Below are 17,653 nucleotides of genomic sequence, written 5' to 3'. Positions count from 1 at the left end.
AGGTCTGATCTAATGCTCAGAAAGATCAGTGGAAAGACTCCCATTGACTTTATTGGATGCTTAGGTTGGACCTTTATGGCTTGATCCAATAAAGTCATTGGAAAGACTGCCCACTAACTTCAGGAAGCATTGGATTTGGTCCTGCAAAGATGTGCATGGATGTTTAATGTTGTGCACTGCAAATACTCCCACTGATTTCAGTGGAACTACTCACAGTACATTAAGTTAAGCACATGAGTATTAGCGGGATCAGAGCTTTCTCCTTAAAATATTTGGCTGTTAAAAAGGATAACAATTTGTGCGGGAGGGGGTGTGCACATGGGCGGGCCACTGTTCACTAAGAACTGGTCTGTGGCCACCAGCTGATTTCACTCAAGCCACTCGTGATGAGATTTTAGTATTAGAGCTGGTTAGAAAACTGGGGGTTTTCTTCTGGGAAAAAATTGATTTTTTTTTGGTTAAAAGTGTTTGTAAAGCTAACTTGGTGCTTCAGGGGAGTTGTAGTTCATGTGCCTCATGCCCCTGTTCTCCTCTATAGGCCGTGCTCCTTCGTCGGACTGCATCTCCCATGATGCACCGTGTTTTCTCCTCTTGGTATGGGAAGGCGGTGCATCATGAAGTCCAGTTGGTCAGCCCTGCCCATAGAGGAGAAAGTTCGGATACCTCATACTCTCTATCCCACGAGTCACTGCAGCAGCATTTCAGAATCCAGATATTTCAGTTATCAGGCTTTCAGTTTTTTGTCAAAAATGTTGTTTTGTAAACACCACCATTTTCCATTGATAAAAAGTTTCACTGGAAAATTTTTGACCAGAACTAATTAGTATCTTTCTGTCACTAATGACCTAAACTAAATTTGATGTAGAAGCAAAAGGCCCCAGAGCTCCCATAACTAGATCCCAAAGGGTACATCTACACAGCAACTAGACACCTGCAGCTGGCCCGTGCCCGTCAACTCAGGCTCACCGGGCTCAGGATGAGGACTGTTTCATTGCTGTGCAGATTTCTGGGCTCGGGATGAGGCCGGGCTCTACAACCCTGCAAGGCGAGAGGCTCACCCGGAAGTCTACACAGCAATGAAACAGACCCACAGCGTGAGCCCAAGTCTGTTGGCCCAGGCCAGCCGCGGGAATCTAGTTGCTGTGTAGACAGACTCGAAGTGTCCATGCCAGCTTCCCAGGTCAGAAGACAAAAGAGAAAAGAGGTTGTGCACATTCTGTGACAGAAAGAGTGTGACTTTTCCTTTTGTTTAATTCCTGATGCTAATCCAGGATAATAGAGCTATTAGATGTTGGAATCTCTAACGTGGTTATCGTTTCAAAATGAATTGTTTCTGCTAATGTAGTAATCTTGCCACAACTAAAGCAATGAAATTGAATTCTTAAGTACTAGAGTAGAACAAGCCATGAAGTATTGTAGTGCTTATTGAAACTAAGGGTCAGATAGCTGTCTGAAAAAGACTCTATTTAAGGTAGATTATTGATAGTTCCTATATTAACTAATTTAACACGCCAATTGTTCTGTTATTCTATGTTAAATTTTATAATGACTATAAATAATAGAAATGATCTGCACTTAATACATATCACCTTTCATCCAAGGATCTCAGATAATTCACAAAAATGAATTAGGCCTCATACCATCTATGAGTCAACGAGTGATACCTTTACTTGGGTAGCGTAGTATTTGCCTCCCGTTGACTCCCATAGGATGACTCATGGTGTAAGGTACAACCCAACCTGAGTCTCACTGTCTGGCCCTAGACATGGTAGAGAAGTACTGTAAATAGCAACTTTATAGATTGGGAAACCAAGGCACAGGGATTTTCTGTGACTTGCCTCATTTAAAGCATGTTTGTTAAGTATGACCCAGCATATCAGTGGTCAAGCCAGGAATAGAAGCCAGACTTCCTGACTCCTGCTGCCTGGCTTCTACCACAAGACCAGACTGTCTTATAGGAAACAACATGTGCTTATGGGGAAATACAGTGAGTTTTCTAATGATCATATATGACAGAATTTGCATTAAGGGGTGAAATTCTTCCCTGTGCAACCCAAGGCCTATTTGCTTAGTCATGGGCTTAACTGCTGCGTAGGCTTGTGCTGTCCCTCTGTTCAAGGGTGAATTTCACCCTAGTGAGGACAATACCACCTCTTAAATACTAGGCTTATTTCCTGATTTCAAAGGATATTGGGGACAGAACTCTGTTTGTGTATGGGAATAATTTAAGACTGAGGTGCTTTGGTGACTCTTCTGCACCCCTAAATACTACAGGTATATTTGATTTTTTTTCCTTGCTGATATCCATGAGGGGTTCAGGCTTTGCTTCTACAGCTAGGATAAGAGTCTAGGTTAGATGGGGAGGGAGGGGGAGTGTCTTTTATTATTCCATTTTACAGTGGAAAATACCCCAGAGAATTCAACTTTCCATATACCACAACCACAACAGATTTGCAAACCCCAAAGTAGCAAGAGCATAAAAATCTAATTGTTTTAAGCCACATGCTGTGTGGTAAATCATAATTTTAGGGATGGGGTTCTGTTCAACCATGCCAAAATAATGGGTCAGATCCTCAGCTGGCATAAATCAGAATAGCTCCCTTGTTTCCAGTGAACCATCTGTACCAGCTGAAGATCTGCCCCAATGTTTTCAAACAATATTTACAGTTGTTCTATCCTAGTTATTGAAGAAGAAAGAAAGAAAACTGGCACCAGCAGTAAATACACCTACCTATGAATGCCCTTAATGTTTTATAGTTCTTAAGAATATATCCAGTGGGACCATATTTCTTCTATTATCTTTTTGTGCATATGTTAATGCCAGCACCTGACACACTCTCATTTTTCTTAATCCTGTTCCCTTAATGGATACCGTGAGCTTGGCTGGCCTTCCACAGGATGAGAGTAATAATTTTGCTTCATCAATTAGAGAGCAAGAACTTTTGCAGCATTCTGGAGTCAAATCTTTCGCACCCACCCACTTGAGAGTAACTCTGACTATTGGTAGAGCTGGGAAAATTATGCAACAAAATATTGTGTGAATATTTGTCCAATGTTATTAATGAATTTGATTCAGCCACATGGTTGTCGTTGTTATTCATTAGTGAGGCATATTTCCTTCTCTGGAATTATATTGTTGTTATAATTGACATCACCCTGCAGATCCCACCCACGATCAGGGCGCCATTTGATTAGGCATTGTGCAGATGCATAGCAAAAAAACCCAACCAATTGCTGTCCTGGAGAGCTTATGTTCTAAATAGACAAGAGAAAAAAGGGGGAGTGAAAGGTAGTAGTATTATTCCTACTCTGCTAGTGGGGAACTGAGGCACAGAGAGATTAAGTGACTTGCCCAAGGTCACCCAGGAAGTCTGTGGCTGAGCCAAGAATTGAACCCAGCTCTCTTAAGTTCAGTGCCGTAACCACAGAACTCTCCTTCCTCCCTTTAACGTATATAGGCAGTTGAATTTTGTGCAGTCTTACTTCAGTGGCAAAATAATATCTCCCAAATAATGCTCCAATTCTATAAGCATAGTGCTTACTACTGTGAAGCTGTTGGCCCCACTGAAGTCAATAGGAGTTTTCCAAAGACTCCAATGGCATCAGGATCAGGCCTTATTTTAGGTATTTGGTAACTTCCATTGATTAAATAAACCTATAGTCCTTTAAAAAAAGAAAAAGAAAAATGACAACTAATAATTTTGCATTGCTGATAATGCTGTTTCTATTGTTTTTTTTCTCTTCCTGCAGGACACCTGCTATGATTGGCTGTTCGTTTGTTGTAAACAGGAAGTTCTTTGGAGAAATAGGTCTTCTGGATCCTGGAATGGATGTATATGGAGGAGAGAACATAGAGCTAGGAATCAAGGTTTGTGAAATTATTACCATTCTATGCAGTTTTTCTTGAAATTGTATTTTTAAAAAACTCATGCACAAGGATCTTTTTTAAAGACCAAAATCAATTAGAATCTGCATGAGAATCGAGCACGATACTTTCAGTGGCACCTTAAAGAAAGAGTCCAGAAAACATTTAATTACTTCTTGGGAGCATATATTTTCTCCTGTTCCCCAACATTTGCATATGGAGCCTATGTAATGCCTGCTAAAGCCAAAGGGAGCATTTTCAATTATTTAAGTGGGCTTTGGATCAGGTCTATAGCATCAGTTCATGATAACAAGTTATAGATATGCAAAATATCAAATCCAGTGTCAAAGAAAATATCATGCCTGTGTCTCTCACAGAAATAGACTCATGGAAGGTGATGGGGCTACTCGTTGTGAATACCACAAGCATGATTTGAATGCTAAAACATCTTTTACAGACATTTAACAGCCACAACATAAAGTACATGTATAAATTGGTGTAACCCACTTTAATTATGATATATCAATAGACATATTTTCAGTAACTGCCACAATAAATCTACACAAGAAACTCCTACTTACAATATCTACCAGTGCAACTTCAATTCATTACTATAAAGATATTAGATGTGGTTTAATGATTTGATTGTTTCCATAATTAGGGCCCTACCAAATTCACGGCCATAAAAATGCATTATGGACTGTGAAATCTGGTCTCCTTCCCCTCCCCATCCCATGAAATCTGGTCATTTGTGTGGTTTTACTCAATACTGTACAGATTTCACGGGGGAGACCAGCGTTTCTCAAATTAGGGGTCCTGACCAAAAGAGACATGCAGGGGGGTCCCAAGGTTATTTTAGGGGGGTTGTGGAATTGCCACCCTTATTTCTGCGCTGCCATCAGAGCTGGGTGGCCAGGGAGCAGTGGCTGTTGACCAGGTACTCAGCTCGGAAGGCAGCGCCCCGTCAGCAGCAGCGCTGAAGTAAGGATGGCAATGCCATACCATGTCACCCGTACTTCTGCGCTGCTGCCTTCAGAGCTGGGCGGCCAGAGAGTGGCAGCTCCTGACTGAGGGCGCAGCTCTGCAGACAGACACGCAGAAATAAGGGTGTCAATACCATACCGTGCCATCCTTACTTCTGCACTGCTGCTAGCCGCAGCTCTGCCTTCAGAGCTGGGCTCCCGGCCAGCAGCCGCCGCTCTCCAGCTGCCCAGCTCTGAAGGCAGCACCGCCGCCAGCAGCAGCAGTGCAGAAGTAAGGGTAGCTGTATCGCAACCCCCTGCTACAATAACCTTGCAACACCCCCACCTTCCTCATCACCCCCCCACACACACACACCTAATTCCTTTTTGGGTCAGGACCCCTACAATTACAACACCATGAAAATTCAGATTTAAATAGCTGAAATCATGAACTTAACAATTTTTAAAGTCCAATGACCTGTGAAATTGACCAAAATGGACCCTGAATGTGATAGGGCCCTATCCATAATATATCACAAAGTGGTTCATATACAAAAGATTTCAATGCTTGCAAAGGCAGAGTCTATGGAGATCCAATCAAGCCTGGGCTTAGAACATACTGTTGGTTAGATAAAGGAACTGATAGTGAGAGAGACTTGAGACTTGCTCATATCTGAAAAGTTGAATTAACTGTTTGCTGTTATAAAAAATGAAAAATCATTGTTTATTTCATAGATTTTCCAACTTGTATTTGCTTTGCTAAAAAATAAAAAGCAATTGATAAAATCTATTTTTATTGGGTGTGAGGAATAGTAATCTCATTTAAACAAGAGAATAGAAGATAAAGCCTTTAAATATGCCATGCAATTCCACTCTTTATAGGGTAATTATTGCACCATGAGCATGCAATTGACGCTCTTGGTCTAGAGGTATCAGACTCTCTTGTCACCACCTTCATTTGTTACTTTCACTTTTTTGTGTTGCTATCATTCAGTGATTGACAGAGATGGTATAGTATTTAGTAGAACTATTTTCTTCTCCTAGTTAATAATTCAACCCGTCTCTTTGGTCTTGGAGGATTTCATGGGAGATTGCTGGAAAAATAAGATAGATGTTCAAGGCACAAGCAATGATCAGAGATGTAATATTTTTTTTGACATTGTGGATCTATTAAAAGGAGAACTAGAATATCTCTAGTTGAAAGATTTTGAAAATTCCCACCACCCCTATCCTAATTATATATATATATATATATATATATATATATATATACACACACACACACACACACACACACACACACACACACACACACACACACTCTGGCCAAGATTTTCAAAAGTAATTAGTGGTTTTGGGTGTATAAACATGTGGGGCTGAAACTTATGACACTTTTAAAAAGGCCTCCTTTTCAAACGGTGCTGAGCTTGTCCCCTCTGAAAATCAGCCTCCTTTAAGGTGTCTCAAGTTGGGCACCCAAAAGTGCTGGTTAATAAAATCTCTAGTCACTTTTGAAAATGTTGGCCTTCTTGTAAAGCTTACAGTTACACCATTTGGTCCCAGTCTTGCTCACAGTGAAGTCGATAGGTTTTTGCTCCGAAATTCAATAGAGTGGTGGCTCTTGTCATAGTTTGGTTTGGTTTGCACTTTATATCAAGATTCCATTTATAGATGGTTTATACAGGGTTAATAAATAATTAATAGACATTTTAATAAATGGTTCATTAATTATAGATTATTATAGCATCCAACCAACCAATACATTGTTTTAAACTCTGGCTTACAGCCATCTATAATATGCTTATAACACCTATTAACCCTCAGAAACCATTGCTAAAGTTTATCTTAATATAAAACGTTTGATTGGTTGCTGAATAATTTTAAAGTGTGGCAGTTGTCAAAAAGTAATTGTGTGGTTCTTTGTTTTACTCTGTCTCAATGCCTCTCAGCTCAAAACTGGCTCAGTTTACAAGTCCAAAGATAATGGTTTTCTCTTTGGTGATGCTGCAAGTTCCACCTTCTTTCTGAAAATCATGCTGTATTTTAATATAGTTTAATATTTATATCACTAAAAACCCCATCATATGTTTCTGGGTGCATGTATACATTTGTTTTAAAGTACAAAAATTAGACAGTCGACCAAGGGACAAATAAACCCCACCATCTCAGACATCCAGCAAAAACATCAGTTAAACAAACCATGGCAGAGGTTCTCACAACAAATATTTTGGTGGCCTCTGATTGCGGCCACCAACTCTTGCTGGTGGCTGCTGTTACAATTTTAACTAAGTTTAGGAAAGACAAATAAATATGCAAATACTTGTCCAAATCATTGAAATGTATTTATGTTGGGATTTTTTTGCAGGCTTAATAATAAAAATAATGTACACGTCTCTGTTCTTTACTGGACCTAAACAGAATAGAAAACACAAATAAGGGCATATCTTGTCTTTTTTGTTGTTTGTTTTTACTTTTTTGGTTTCTGTTTTAAAGATTTGCTAGATAGTAAGCTGCTGCTGTGAAAATGATAATAACAAACATACAAATATCACTTTTCACAGCAGCACACTTACTCAGCCCTGGCAAGCCCAAGGACAAATTGATCTCTGGATGGGGAGGAGGGTAGGAAGGCATTGGGTGCCAGAGGCAATGGGGAGAATGGATAGGGGGCTGGGGGAGGCAATGGGGGCCAAGGGAGAATGGACGGGCGTGAGCCCAGGGCCAAAGCCTGTTGCCCACCACCACAGGGAAGGTGGGGAACTGAGTAGGAGCCTGTTCCTCCAGCATTTGTGTCTCCCCTGCTGGCAGCCTCAGGGGAGGGGGCACTGCTTTGACCCCCTCCCACATCACTGCCCAGGAGGCTGTGGCCTCAAGAAAAGCCCCTGGTGGCATGCAGCCACGGTGGCCACATTTGAGAAACACAGTTATGGTACAATTTAAATGAAGGTGATCTAAACAAAAAGGATAACAGTACTAAAATAATGTTTTATGTTGTCCTATATTTAAAAAGAACATATACTTTACAAGAATCTGATTTATAAATATGTCCAGATATAGATACAGTACATATGGCTATAAAATGCAATAAAGAAAACTATCTATTTAATTGCTGTTACTAATTAGCTCAAATGAGAGCATTGACTGATTAGCTAAGTGGTTCACTTTAACAAAAAAAGTTATCCATGGTTAGGGCTGCAGATAATCCTGGCGCTAGGGTTTTTGCTGCCCTGTACAAAGTGGAAAACATCCTCCTACCCTGTAATCACTAAAATAATAATAAACCCACTAAACATTTTGCTGCCTCTAATTTCTAGCTGCTCTAGGCAATTTTTTGTTCTGCTTGCAGGGTAAACCTGGCCCTGGCATAGAGTACAGATTGTTCTTTGTATTACTGTCATTCCTTTTATCTCACTACAGTGACTCTAGAAGGAGTTCTCATCTTGTGCTTAGTCTTGCTCCTCGTCCCTAAAGTGGACGACTTCATATCCTGAGGCAGCATTAAAAAAAAAAACAAAAAAAAGGAATAAAATCGCTATCAGCCTGTTCTTGGCAGAGAAAATGGTGGTGTCCATTAGGCAAAGGAGTTCAGGGTAATATTTCAACGGAGATGTTTTCAACAGCATTCATTTATTTATTTATTCATTCATTTATGTTAAGCTATTCCTGGACATTGAGTTATCCCAGTGCTAGGTCTTACCACATTTGTCGCATGCCAGGCCTGTATATTTGAACAGCATTCCCTAGAGTCAGCAACAAATACCTTCCACAGCAGGCCATTTTATCAAATTCTACTCTTCACGGTTATTCCACAACCGCAGAGTTGGTCACAAGCTCTACCTGCTGTGGCTGGAGAATATCGAAGCCCTAGATGTCTGAGTGAAGGGCAATTGTAAGAGTGCGTCAGCTTTTGAACTCTGTGGACATTTTCACTTCACTAATGTAAAGCCCTTGAATGTGGTCTCAGAATTCCCCTTGACTTCAGAGGTAGATTTGGGCATTTATCAATGTCAAGGTTGTATATTATGCATGCAGTTCCAGCCTCGATGCAGGAAAGAACTTAAGCACATACTTTTCATGAAAAATTTAATCACAAATCCAATTTTCCAACATCAAAAATTTTATATCAAAACTGTTTTATCAGCCATAGTACTGCTATAGTGGTGAGAGGAACATTTGCTCTGGTAGCTTCTTTCCTGAGGTGGCCAGCAATATGGCAAATCAGTATGAGTTTTCCATTCATTGCTTAATGGAGACAGATTTAGTCCAGTGACATTGGCCTGTGAGAATCTATAACGCATTACCCAATTCCCTCAAATAACTGGTCCCCTCAATACGCACAGACTTTTCTCCACTCCAGTGAGGATGTGGGGAATCTGCCTCTATAACTTATGGATTCTGTGTATGATTATGAACGCTTTGCAGCTTTATCAAGCTGCAAACTCCATTTTGAATATGCAGCCCCCCTGCCTTCTCTGTTGTCTGTTTGCCTCCTTGTTGAATTCAAATTGAAAAGGCTGGTGACAAAGGTATAAGAAAAGAGGATTGCTGACTTAAAGTGCGCTCCTATTGAAATGGAATAGCTCTAAAAATAGACTGGCTCCTAACCAGCAGAATTGGTCTATCAGAGGAGAGGTCGCCTTGGCAATTAAGTCACTTGAGGAGGCTAAAAGCTATAAAAGGGCAGGAGCTGTTTTACTCAGGGGACCATTTTTCTCCCGCTCAATATGAGGGAGAAGCAGCCCAGCATGTAGAAGTTTGTTGAGATAGGGAACTGTGCCTTCTTGCCCCCAAGGACTCCCAAGGGAATGGTGAGCTAGTGGTGGGCATTGCATTTAGACTGCTGATTGTTTTCTAAATAATTTGTACTTTCTTGTGCTTAGTTAGGTGAAAGAGCAAGGGTGTTAAAATTCTGTGCAAAGTCTGTGTTATAAGCTTTAGGCAAAATGTGAGAGACTTAACCAGTAAACTGGAAGGCTCACCACCTTTGGTGGGGTTCTGGGAGAGTGTGTGTTTAAGCTATGGGGATAGGCAGCTGGATAACAGGTACCAGCTCGCACAAGGAGTACTACACACTGCGTCTGGATAGTAGCTGGGCTCCATCCAGGTTCCTGGAGCTGTAACAGTGCCCCTTCTGCTTTTGCAAACTTTGGCAAAAAAATCTATTCAGAAAACTTCCATTCCCACTTTTGTTTTGTGTTTTTTTTAAATGAAGATTGTTTGTGGATACGGTTTTTAGTGAATGTTTGAACTGCAAGGAAACCATTTGCTTTTAATATGCATCATGCTGTTTCTTTGTGTGTGAGGGTTGTATGGATTTTCACGGTTGGTCACAGCGAGTTACTGAGATGCCCCAGGAAACTATATATGGTGTTTGTTTTGAACAAAGGATTATTTTGTGTGTGTTGCCATCATTTTAAGCCCTGGGGATGGGTTACAAGGTTGTTTTCAGCAATGTCATGCATTGCTAATTAAACTCATTTAAGCTGTCTTTTAGAGATTAATTTAATCAATAAGGATATTATTACTCCTTTGATAGTATCATTTGTACAAATCGTCACTTGATGAAGACAATTAACTCAGAATGCTTATTAGCTGATCCATCCCACACCTTATTTGTATACTAAGAATCAGTCATAGATTTAATTAAGAAAAGTACAATTCAAGGATTTCTTTGAGGCTCAGTGGATGACTCTGTCTTTGTTTTATGTGAATGTTTAATCGATTGTAGTTTGGGTTTGGTCATTTATTATCTATTTCTTTTTTTAGAGGGGAAAAAAGAGTGTTCTCTCATTTCAAACGCCAGGTTTTCCTAACTAGTCACCTAAATGTCTCATGTCAATCTCAGATGTGCGCATCCAAATGAGCAGCTGTGCATGCAAAAGAGGTAACCCAGTGAACCCATTTGAACATTCATATGTGCTAATGGAGGACTGATCTCAATAAGGGTAGCGAATTCTGAGCAGTTGGCTCCTGGTAAGATATGCACATGCGGGGAATCAAACATTTTGGGGTGGTTGTTATTTTATTAATAATTATTTAGGCTCTAATTCCACAACCATTAATACACATTAGCAACTTTATAATTAGGGGTGAAATTCACCCCTGTGCAGAGGGTGCAAGGACTGTGCACCCCTTAACTCCCACATAAGTTCTCAAATTGGCACTTCAGTGGTACATAAGTCCGGGGTGTAAGGTGAGCAGATAGCAAATGAGAAAAATCAGGGTGGGGGTGGGGGGGAATTGGTGCCTATATAAGACAAAGCTCCAAATATCGGGACTGTCCTTTTAAAATCAGGACATCTGGTCACCCTACCGGGGTGGGCCCTGTGCACAGGGTGAATTTTACCCATAAATAGTCTCATTGAATTTATATGAGTAAAATTACTCTCAGGCTTAAGTGTTTGCAGAATCAGGGCCTTAGAAACAAAAAAAATATATTTCATTTCCTTTTTAGCACAGAGGAGCTCATGTATTTCTGTATTTAGAAAATCAAATGTTTTTTTCTCTGTATATTTTGCATAAAATTAATGTAATCTATCACTCTTTACTAAGAATAAAATAAAGAAGTTTGGCTGGATTTTTGAAAGCAGCTGAATCTTTCGGCTTCCACTGAGTTCCTCTACGCTAGCTTGAGAGTTCATCGATTCCAAAGCCAGAAGGGACAACTGTAATCATCAAGTCTGACCTCCTGTATAACACAAGCCAGAGAACTTCCCCCATATAATTCCTGGAACGAATCTTTTAGGAAAATATCCAATCTTGATTTTAAAATGGTCAGTGATGGAGAATCCACCACCACGACCCTTGGCAAATTGCTCCAATGGTTAATTACCCTCACTGTCAAAAACATATGTCTTATTTCCAGTCTGAATTTGTATAGCTTCAGCTTCCAGCTGCTGGTTTGTGTTAGTTCTTGCTCATCTATATTGAGGAGCCCGTTATTAAATATTTATTCCCCATATAGATATTTATAAACTGTAATCAAGTCACCCCTTAACCTTCTCTTTGGTCATTGAAATATAATGATAGACTCAAAAACTCAATCTAAAGCAGGTTTTCTAATCCTTTAATCATTCTCAGTTCAAACACTCTCCCCTATTTATCAACATCCTTCTTGAATTGTGGGCATCAGAACTGGACATCGTATTCTAGCAGCACCACTGCCAAATACAGAAATAAAAGAACCTCTTTGCTCCTATTCAGGATTCCCCTGTTTATGCATCCCAGCATTGCACTAGCTCTTTTGGCCATAGTGTCACACTGGTTGCTCATGTTCAGCTGATTATCCACCAGGACTCCCCAATTTTTTTCAGAGTCACTGCTTCCCTGGAGAGAGTCCCCCATTCTGTAAGTTCCTAGGTGTATACATTTACATTTAGCCACATTAAAATGAATATTGTTTGTTTGTGCCAAGTTTACCCAGTGATCCAAATTGCTCTGAATCAGTGACCTGTCCTCTTCATTATTTGCCCACTCCCCCAATTTTGTGTCATCTGCAAAGGAGGAGTGTGGTGATTTCATGTTTTGTTCCAGGTCATTGATAAAAATGAGAAATAGCATCGGGCCAAGAACCAACCCCCTGCAGGATCCCACTGGAAACACATATGCTTGATGACGATTCCCAATTTACAATTATACATTAAGACCCGTCAGTTAGCCAGTTTTTAATCGTTTTAAGATGTGCCACGTTAATTTTATACTGTTCTAAGTTTTTCAATCAAAATTTTATGTGGTACCAAGTTGCAGCAAGTCTCCGGCCATTTGTGCCATGTAAGCGGAGCAAAGGGAGAGGAATAGGACAGAGAATTTGCTCCATGATGTTCTGTGCATCAGTGAATACAGGAAGGATGGTCCCATATTTAAGGTAATAAATAATAAGGGTAGTGAATTCTGAGAGGTTGGCTCCAGGTAATGTATGCAAATAGGTGGAATCAAACATTTTGGGGTGGTTTTATTAGCCCTGTGAGTGCGTGAAGAGACAATTAGAATGATGTGCAATTTTTTTACCCACCCAACTCTCACTTTGCCAAAACGAAACTGATCTGCTTGAAATTCCACCTGCAAGATCTTCAATCTAGGGATGAATCAGAGAAAACTTCTGAGAGAGATGGAGGTTCAAATCTTAAGTGGAGTTCACTCTTGGAATATATCCTTAATTTTATTTCTTAGTGTGCTTGGCTGGTTTTTGGTACATCTCAAATGGCTTGGCATATATACCTCAAATTCCATGGATTCAGTCAATCCTGGAAAGGAGATGTGCCATAAATGAGTTTTGCGGGTTGATGCTGGAATTATGAGATATTAATTACGTACATTATGATGTCTTCATGGCCTAATGCAGTTGGTGTTTGTCTGTCCCGTCTGTCTAATCAGCTGATGTATCTTAGCATGTATACTGAACAGCTATAAACTTTATAAAGTGGGTATAGGCCAGATGCAGATAGTCATGATGTGAGGGGTGGCAAGCAGGGTACCACATTGGGCTGATGAAGTCTTAGGAGTGGGAGAGCCATAAATGGAGTGGTCTGGTCTGGGGAATAGCGCAAGCTTTATGGCAGAACAAGAAGCAATGGTCTGAAGTTGCAGTGGGGGAGGTCGAGGTTGGATATCAGGAAACACTATTTCACTTGGAGGGTTGTGAAGCACTGGAATGGGTTACCTAGGGAGGTGGTGGAACCTCCATCCTTAGAGGTTTATAAGGCCTGGCTTGACAAAGCCCTGGCTGGGATTATTTAGTGGGTGTTGGTCTTGCTTTGAGCAGGAGATTGGCTAGATGACCTCCTGAGGTCTCTTCCAACCCTAATATTCTATGATTCTATGAATGGGAAGAAGAAAGCCACATATGAAGATGGGTCCATTTCATCCCTGCTTTCAAGGAACAAGGAAGCACCTGCATAACTTGCAGGATCCATAAAAGACCCTGGATGGCTCTCACAATACCACAGAATCTATGTGCAAAAGCCACAGGGACTACTGAAAGTGGGAACTTTTTAAACAAAGGACATTTCCAGATAAAGATATTGTTAACTCAGAGCAAATGAAGAAATAGAATAAGACTGACCTTGGAAAATGTCTTAGAAGCATAGCTTTAGAATAAAGCAGCACACCAATTCGCATGCGCCCATGTGCTTGGTCACATGCTATTTATATCGGTCGGTATCCCCATTGTATTAAGATTGATTTTATTCTTCAGCCAGCATTATTGTGTGGTTGAAAGAAATATTTCCACTGTTGACAAATAGCCAATCAGGAAAAGTTTATTTTAACCACAGAAATTGGTACTATTGTGAATTTAGAATGTTTGCTCCATGTTGTTGTCAGTGCCGCATTTACTGTAGGTGCTGGAGGATGTTTTATAGGAAATGTTACTCTAATTTTCTGATGCATTGTGAGCCAGACATTTACGCTATTTTCTTCTATTAGAGTTGCAGTGGTGTGAGCAATTTAGAGCTGTCTCTTTTAAGAAAGGGAAATTGCAAGCAGGCAGTCATGTCGCTTATGCTGCTCCCTCGCTGTCTCCTGATAGAAAATGATTTATTGTCCCTGCCCATTATCTCCATTCAAATAAGGAAGGGTGAAAGGAGCATTCTCACCCACTCTGATTCTAGTGTTTTTACCGACAATGTTCTTTTTATGCAGGGAAAAAGTTCATCATTTTCATCGAAAAATATTAGCTCTTCCCATCCAACCGGCAGTATATTGCAGATGAAATTCACTTCTGTGTACAGAGGTCCTGCTCTCAAGACTATGCACCCCTTAATTTCCGCTTGAGCTTTTGGCGCTTATAAGCCGCCTCTTGTGAATACTAATTGAAAAATTGCCAAAGGCCTAACTTAATGCTGGACGTACAGAATCAGACAGACAGCCCCATCTTCCACCACTGTCATTGCAGGCTCCAGGCCGCTCTTACAAATGTTCCAGCTGTGGAGAGCAGCCCTCTGCTGAAGGGCCTGTAGGTATGTGGGTCTGCAGAACCCAAAGAGAGTAGAAAACCACAAGGCAGGATGAAAGCTGCAGCACCATCTCACCTTCCTGAGTTCAGGGGATTAGATAGCTCAGGCCAGGGATGATTTACACCTCTCATTACTGGCTCGTTTGGGAGAATCTGGCCTAGTGTCTAGGACGGGGTGGGCAAACTACAGCCTGGGGGCAGCATCTGGCCCCCCAGATGTTTTAACCTGGCTCTTGAGCTCTCACCAAGGAGTGGAGTCGGGGCTTGCCCCACTCAATGCGTGCCGTGGCACCGCATGACTCCTGGAAGAGGCAGCGTGTCCCCTCTCCAGCTCCAGTGTGTAGGTGCAGCCAAGGGGTTCCGCGCACTGCCCCCGCTCCGAGCACCGTACCCGTTGGCCAGGAACTTGAGGTAAGCACCAGCCAGAGCCTGCACCCCTGACCCCCTCCTGCGCCCCAATCCCCTGCCCCAGCCCTGATCCCCCTCCTGCCCTCCGAACCCCTCGGTCCCAGCCTGGAGCACCCTCCTGAACCCACAACCCCTCATCCCCAGCGCCACCCCAGAGCTTGCACGCCCAGCCAGAGCCCTCCCCCACATCGCACCCCAGCCCGGAGCTCCCTCCCGCATCCTGAACTCCCCATTTCTGGTCCCACCCCAGAGCCCGCACCCCCAGCCAGAGCCCTCACCCCCTCCTGCAACCCAACCCCCAATTTCATCAGCATTCATGGCCTGCCATACTATTTCCATACCCAGGTGTAGCCCTTGGTCCAGAAAGTTTGCCCGCCCCTGCTTTAGGATCTGTACTCTATGCAGTGGTATTTTCAAAAGCACTCAGCACTGGTCTAACTCTGCTCCATTGAAGTCAATGGTAAATAATTCCCATTAATTTCAATGGAATCAGAGTTAGGCCAACACTGAGCGTGTGTGTGTGTGTGTAAGTTATTTAACTTGCCCTTTGAAAATGCAGTTATGGTCAGAAAACAAGAAAAGTTCAACAGGTCTGGTCCTGCAGTGCATTGCGAGTTAGATCTGCTTGTATTTCTGACTCAGATATGTTTTTACCATTCCGGTTAGCCAGGGGTGAAAGTAACTAAAAGGACTTACCGGTATGCCGGAGTCCTGAGCAGGGGTGTGGCCTCAACCGGAAGAGGTGTGGACTTTAAAGATTTAAAGGCTCCCAGCTGCAGCTGGGAGCCCCGGGGCCTTTAAATCACCCCCGGAGCTCCCAGCTGCAGAGGCAGCTGGGAGCTCAGGGGCAATTCAAAGGGCCTGGGGCTCCAGCCACTGCTACCTCAGGAGAGCTCCGGGCCCTTTAAAAGCACTGCCTGAGCCCCACTGCCGGAGCCCCGGGGTAGTGGTGGCAGGGCTATGGCGGTGATTTAAAAGGCCTGGGGTTCCTCGCAGTGGCTGGAGCCCCGGGCCCTTTAAATCACCACCAGATCCCTGCCACCGCTACCCCAGGGCTCCGGCAGCGGGGCTCGGGAGGCAATTCAAATGGCCTGGGGCTCCGCCCACTGCGGGAGCCCTGAGCCCTTTAAATCACCGCCTGGGGAAGCCAGTCTGGTGCAGCATGGTTTACCAGCTTACTTTCACCTCTGCTGTTAGCCCTTCTGACTCAATGCAGTCCTGGGAGATTGAGCTGCATTCCTGTCCTGTCATCATCTACAGAATTGTTAAATTTCACTTGCTGAACATTTATTACTGTGGTCATGGTGCATGAGCCAGAATGAACCCAGCTCTCAGAGGACAGGTTAAGATTGTTGGAGATAAACCTCCTTTTATTAGCAATTCAGTCGAGAATTACTGAGCCACCACAAAGATGGAACGCCACAATGTCGTTCTTACAGAATCCCTTTTGAGAGTACAACTGTCCTTTAAAATATCCCTAATCCATGAAACAATAATCCAACTTTCCTCCCTTGTTCACTATTACAATGGGCTAGCAACTCATCTTAAGTTCCTGGAATGTCTGAGATATAAATTGCCCTATAAAGTGGAAAACGAAACCATTAAAAACAAACTGAATGTTGCCTTCTTATTTAAAAAACAGTGCACGTTGGGAAAGATAAGAGAAAATTTGACATGAGGTTACACTCTGAAAAGTGTAACTATATAAATAGCGATGTGGGGTTTCCTATCTGTCCTCTCTCAAGGACTTCCCAAGCAAATCTGTTCATTTTCGTAAGTCAGAACACAGTTTTCTAAGTGCCAGCACTGCAGACATAAACCTGGGCTCTGACAAAAACTCAGGCTGTTCCTTCTGCCTCTTAAATCATCACCCGTAAAGAACAGTGAAAACATTGCTGATAGTTCGGTAGGTGATGCTTCTAGACAGGGTAGAATCAGGCTTCCTTGTCCATAGATGTTGGCTCTGCAATTCTAGCAGGATTAAAATATATCTGGGTCATATCTGCTTCCCCCTTTTTTTTTTTTCTAACAAAGAAGCCATGCAAGGAAAGTAGTATGTTGAATAATAAGGTGACATTTCCCTCCAACCAGCTTTCTGAAAATAATTGCACAGTATTATTTTTTAAAGGCTGGGTGCCACCCATGGCCAAATATTCTCATTATAGGGCTCAGAAAATGGGGTAGCACATACGTGTGCTCCCCCAGGAGGAGTTCTGGGAAAGAACTGTGACTCTGATCACAATTCCCCTCCTGCTCCTCACTTGTTCTGTAGGACTTCATCCCTTTTTGCAGGGCTCAGATTAGTCACCTATTATTACCGACCCCTTTTTAATGTGTTGGTCTCAACCTTTTTTACTGTTGAAAATTTACATTAGAGCGGTAGATTCTTAATTGGTGCATCTTCTCCCAGAGTTCCTGTGAACATGATGGTCCTTTTCCAGACACACATCTAATTCCCTCTCAAGT

The 17,653-nt window shown here is 42.1% G+C and overlaps 1 protein-coding gene across 3 annotated transcripts in view; it reads left to right on the top strand.

Annotated features, from left to right (window-relative positions):
• GALNT17 (polypeptide N-acetylgalactosaminyltransferase 17) overlaps positions 1-17,653 on the top strand; it is a 281,455-nt gene that overhangs the window by 182,340 nt on the left and 81,462 nt on the right. For all 3 annotated transcript variants that reach the window (XM_073315115.2, XM_073315116.2, XM_073315117.2), the window contains one exon: positions 3,751-3,868. In XM_073315115.2, the coding sequence (XP_073171216.1) occupies positions 3,751-3,868 (118 nt within the window). The remainder of the gene's footprint in view (positions 1-3,750; positions 3,869-17,653) is intronic.

Source organism: Lepidochelys kempii, chromosome 17, assembly GCF_965140285.1.
Source record: "Lepidochelys kempii isolate rLepKem1 chromosome 17, rLepKem1.hap1, whole genome shotgun sequence".
NCBI classification, from domain to species: domain Eukaryota; kingdom Metazoa; phylum Chordata; order Testudines; family Cheloniidae; genus Lepidochelys; species Lepidochelys kempii.
The sequence above is the reverse complement of the archived record's forward strand: the minus strand, read 5'-3'. Positions and strand labels throughout refer to the sequence as shown.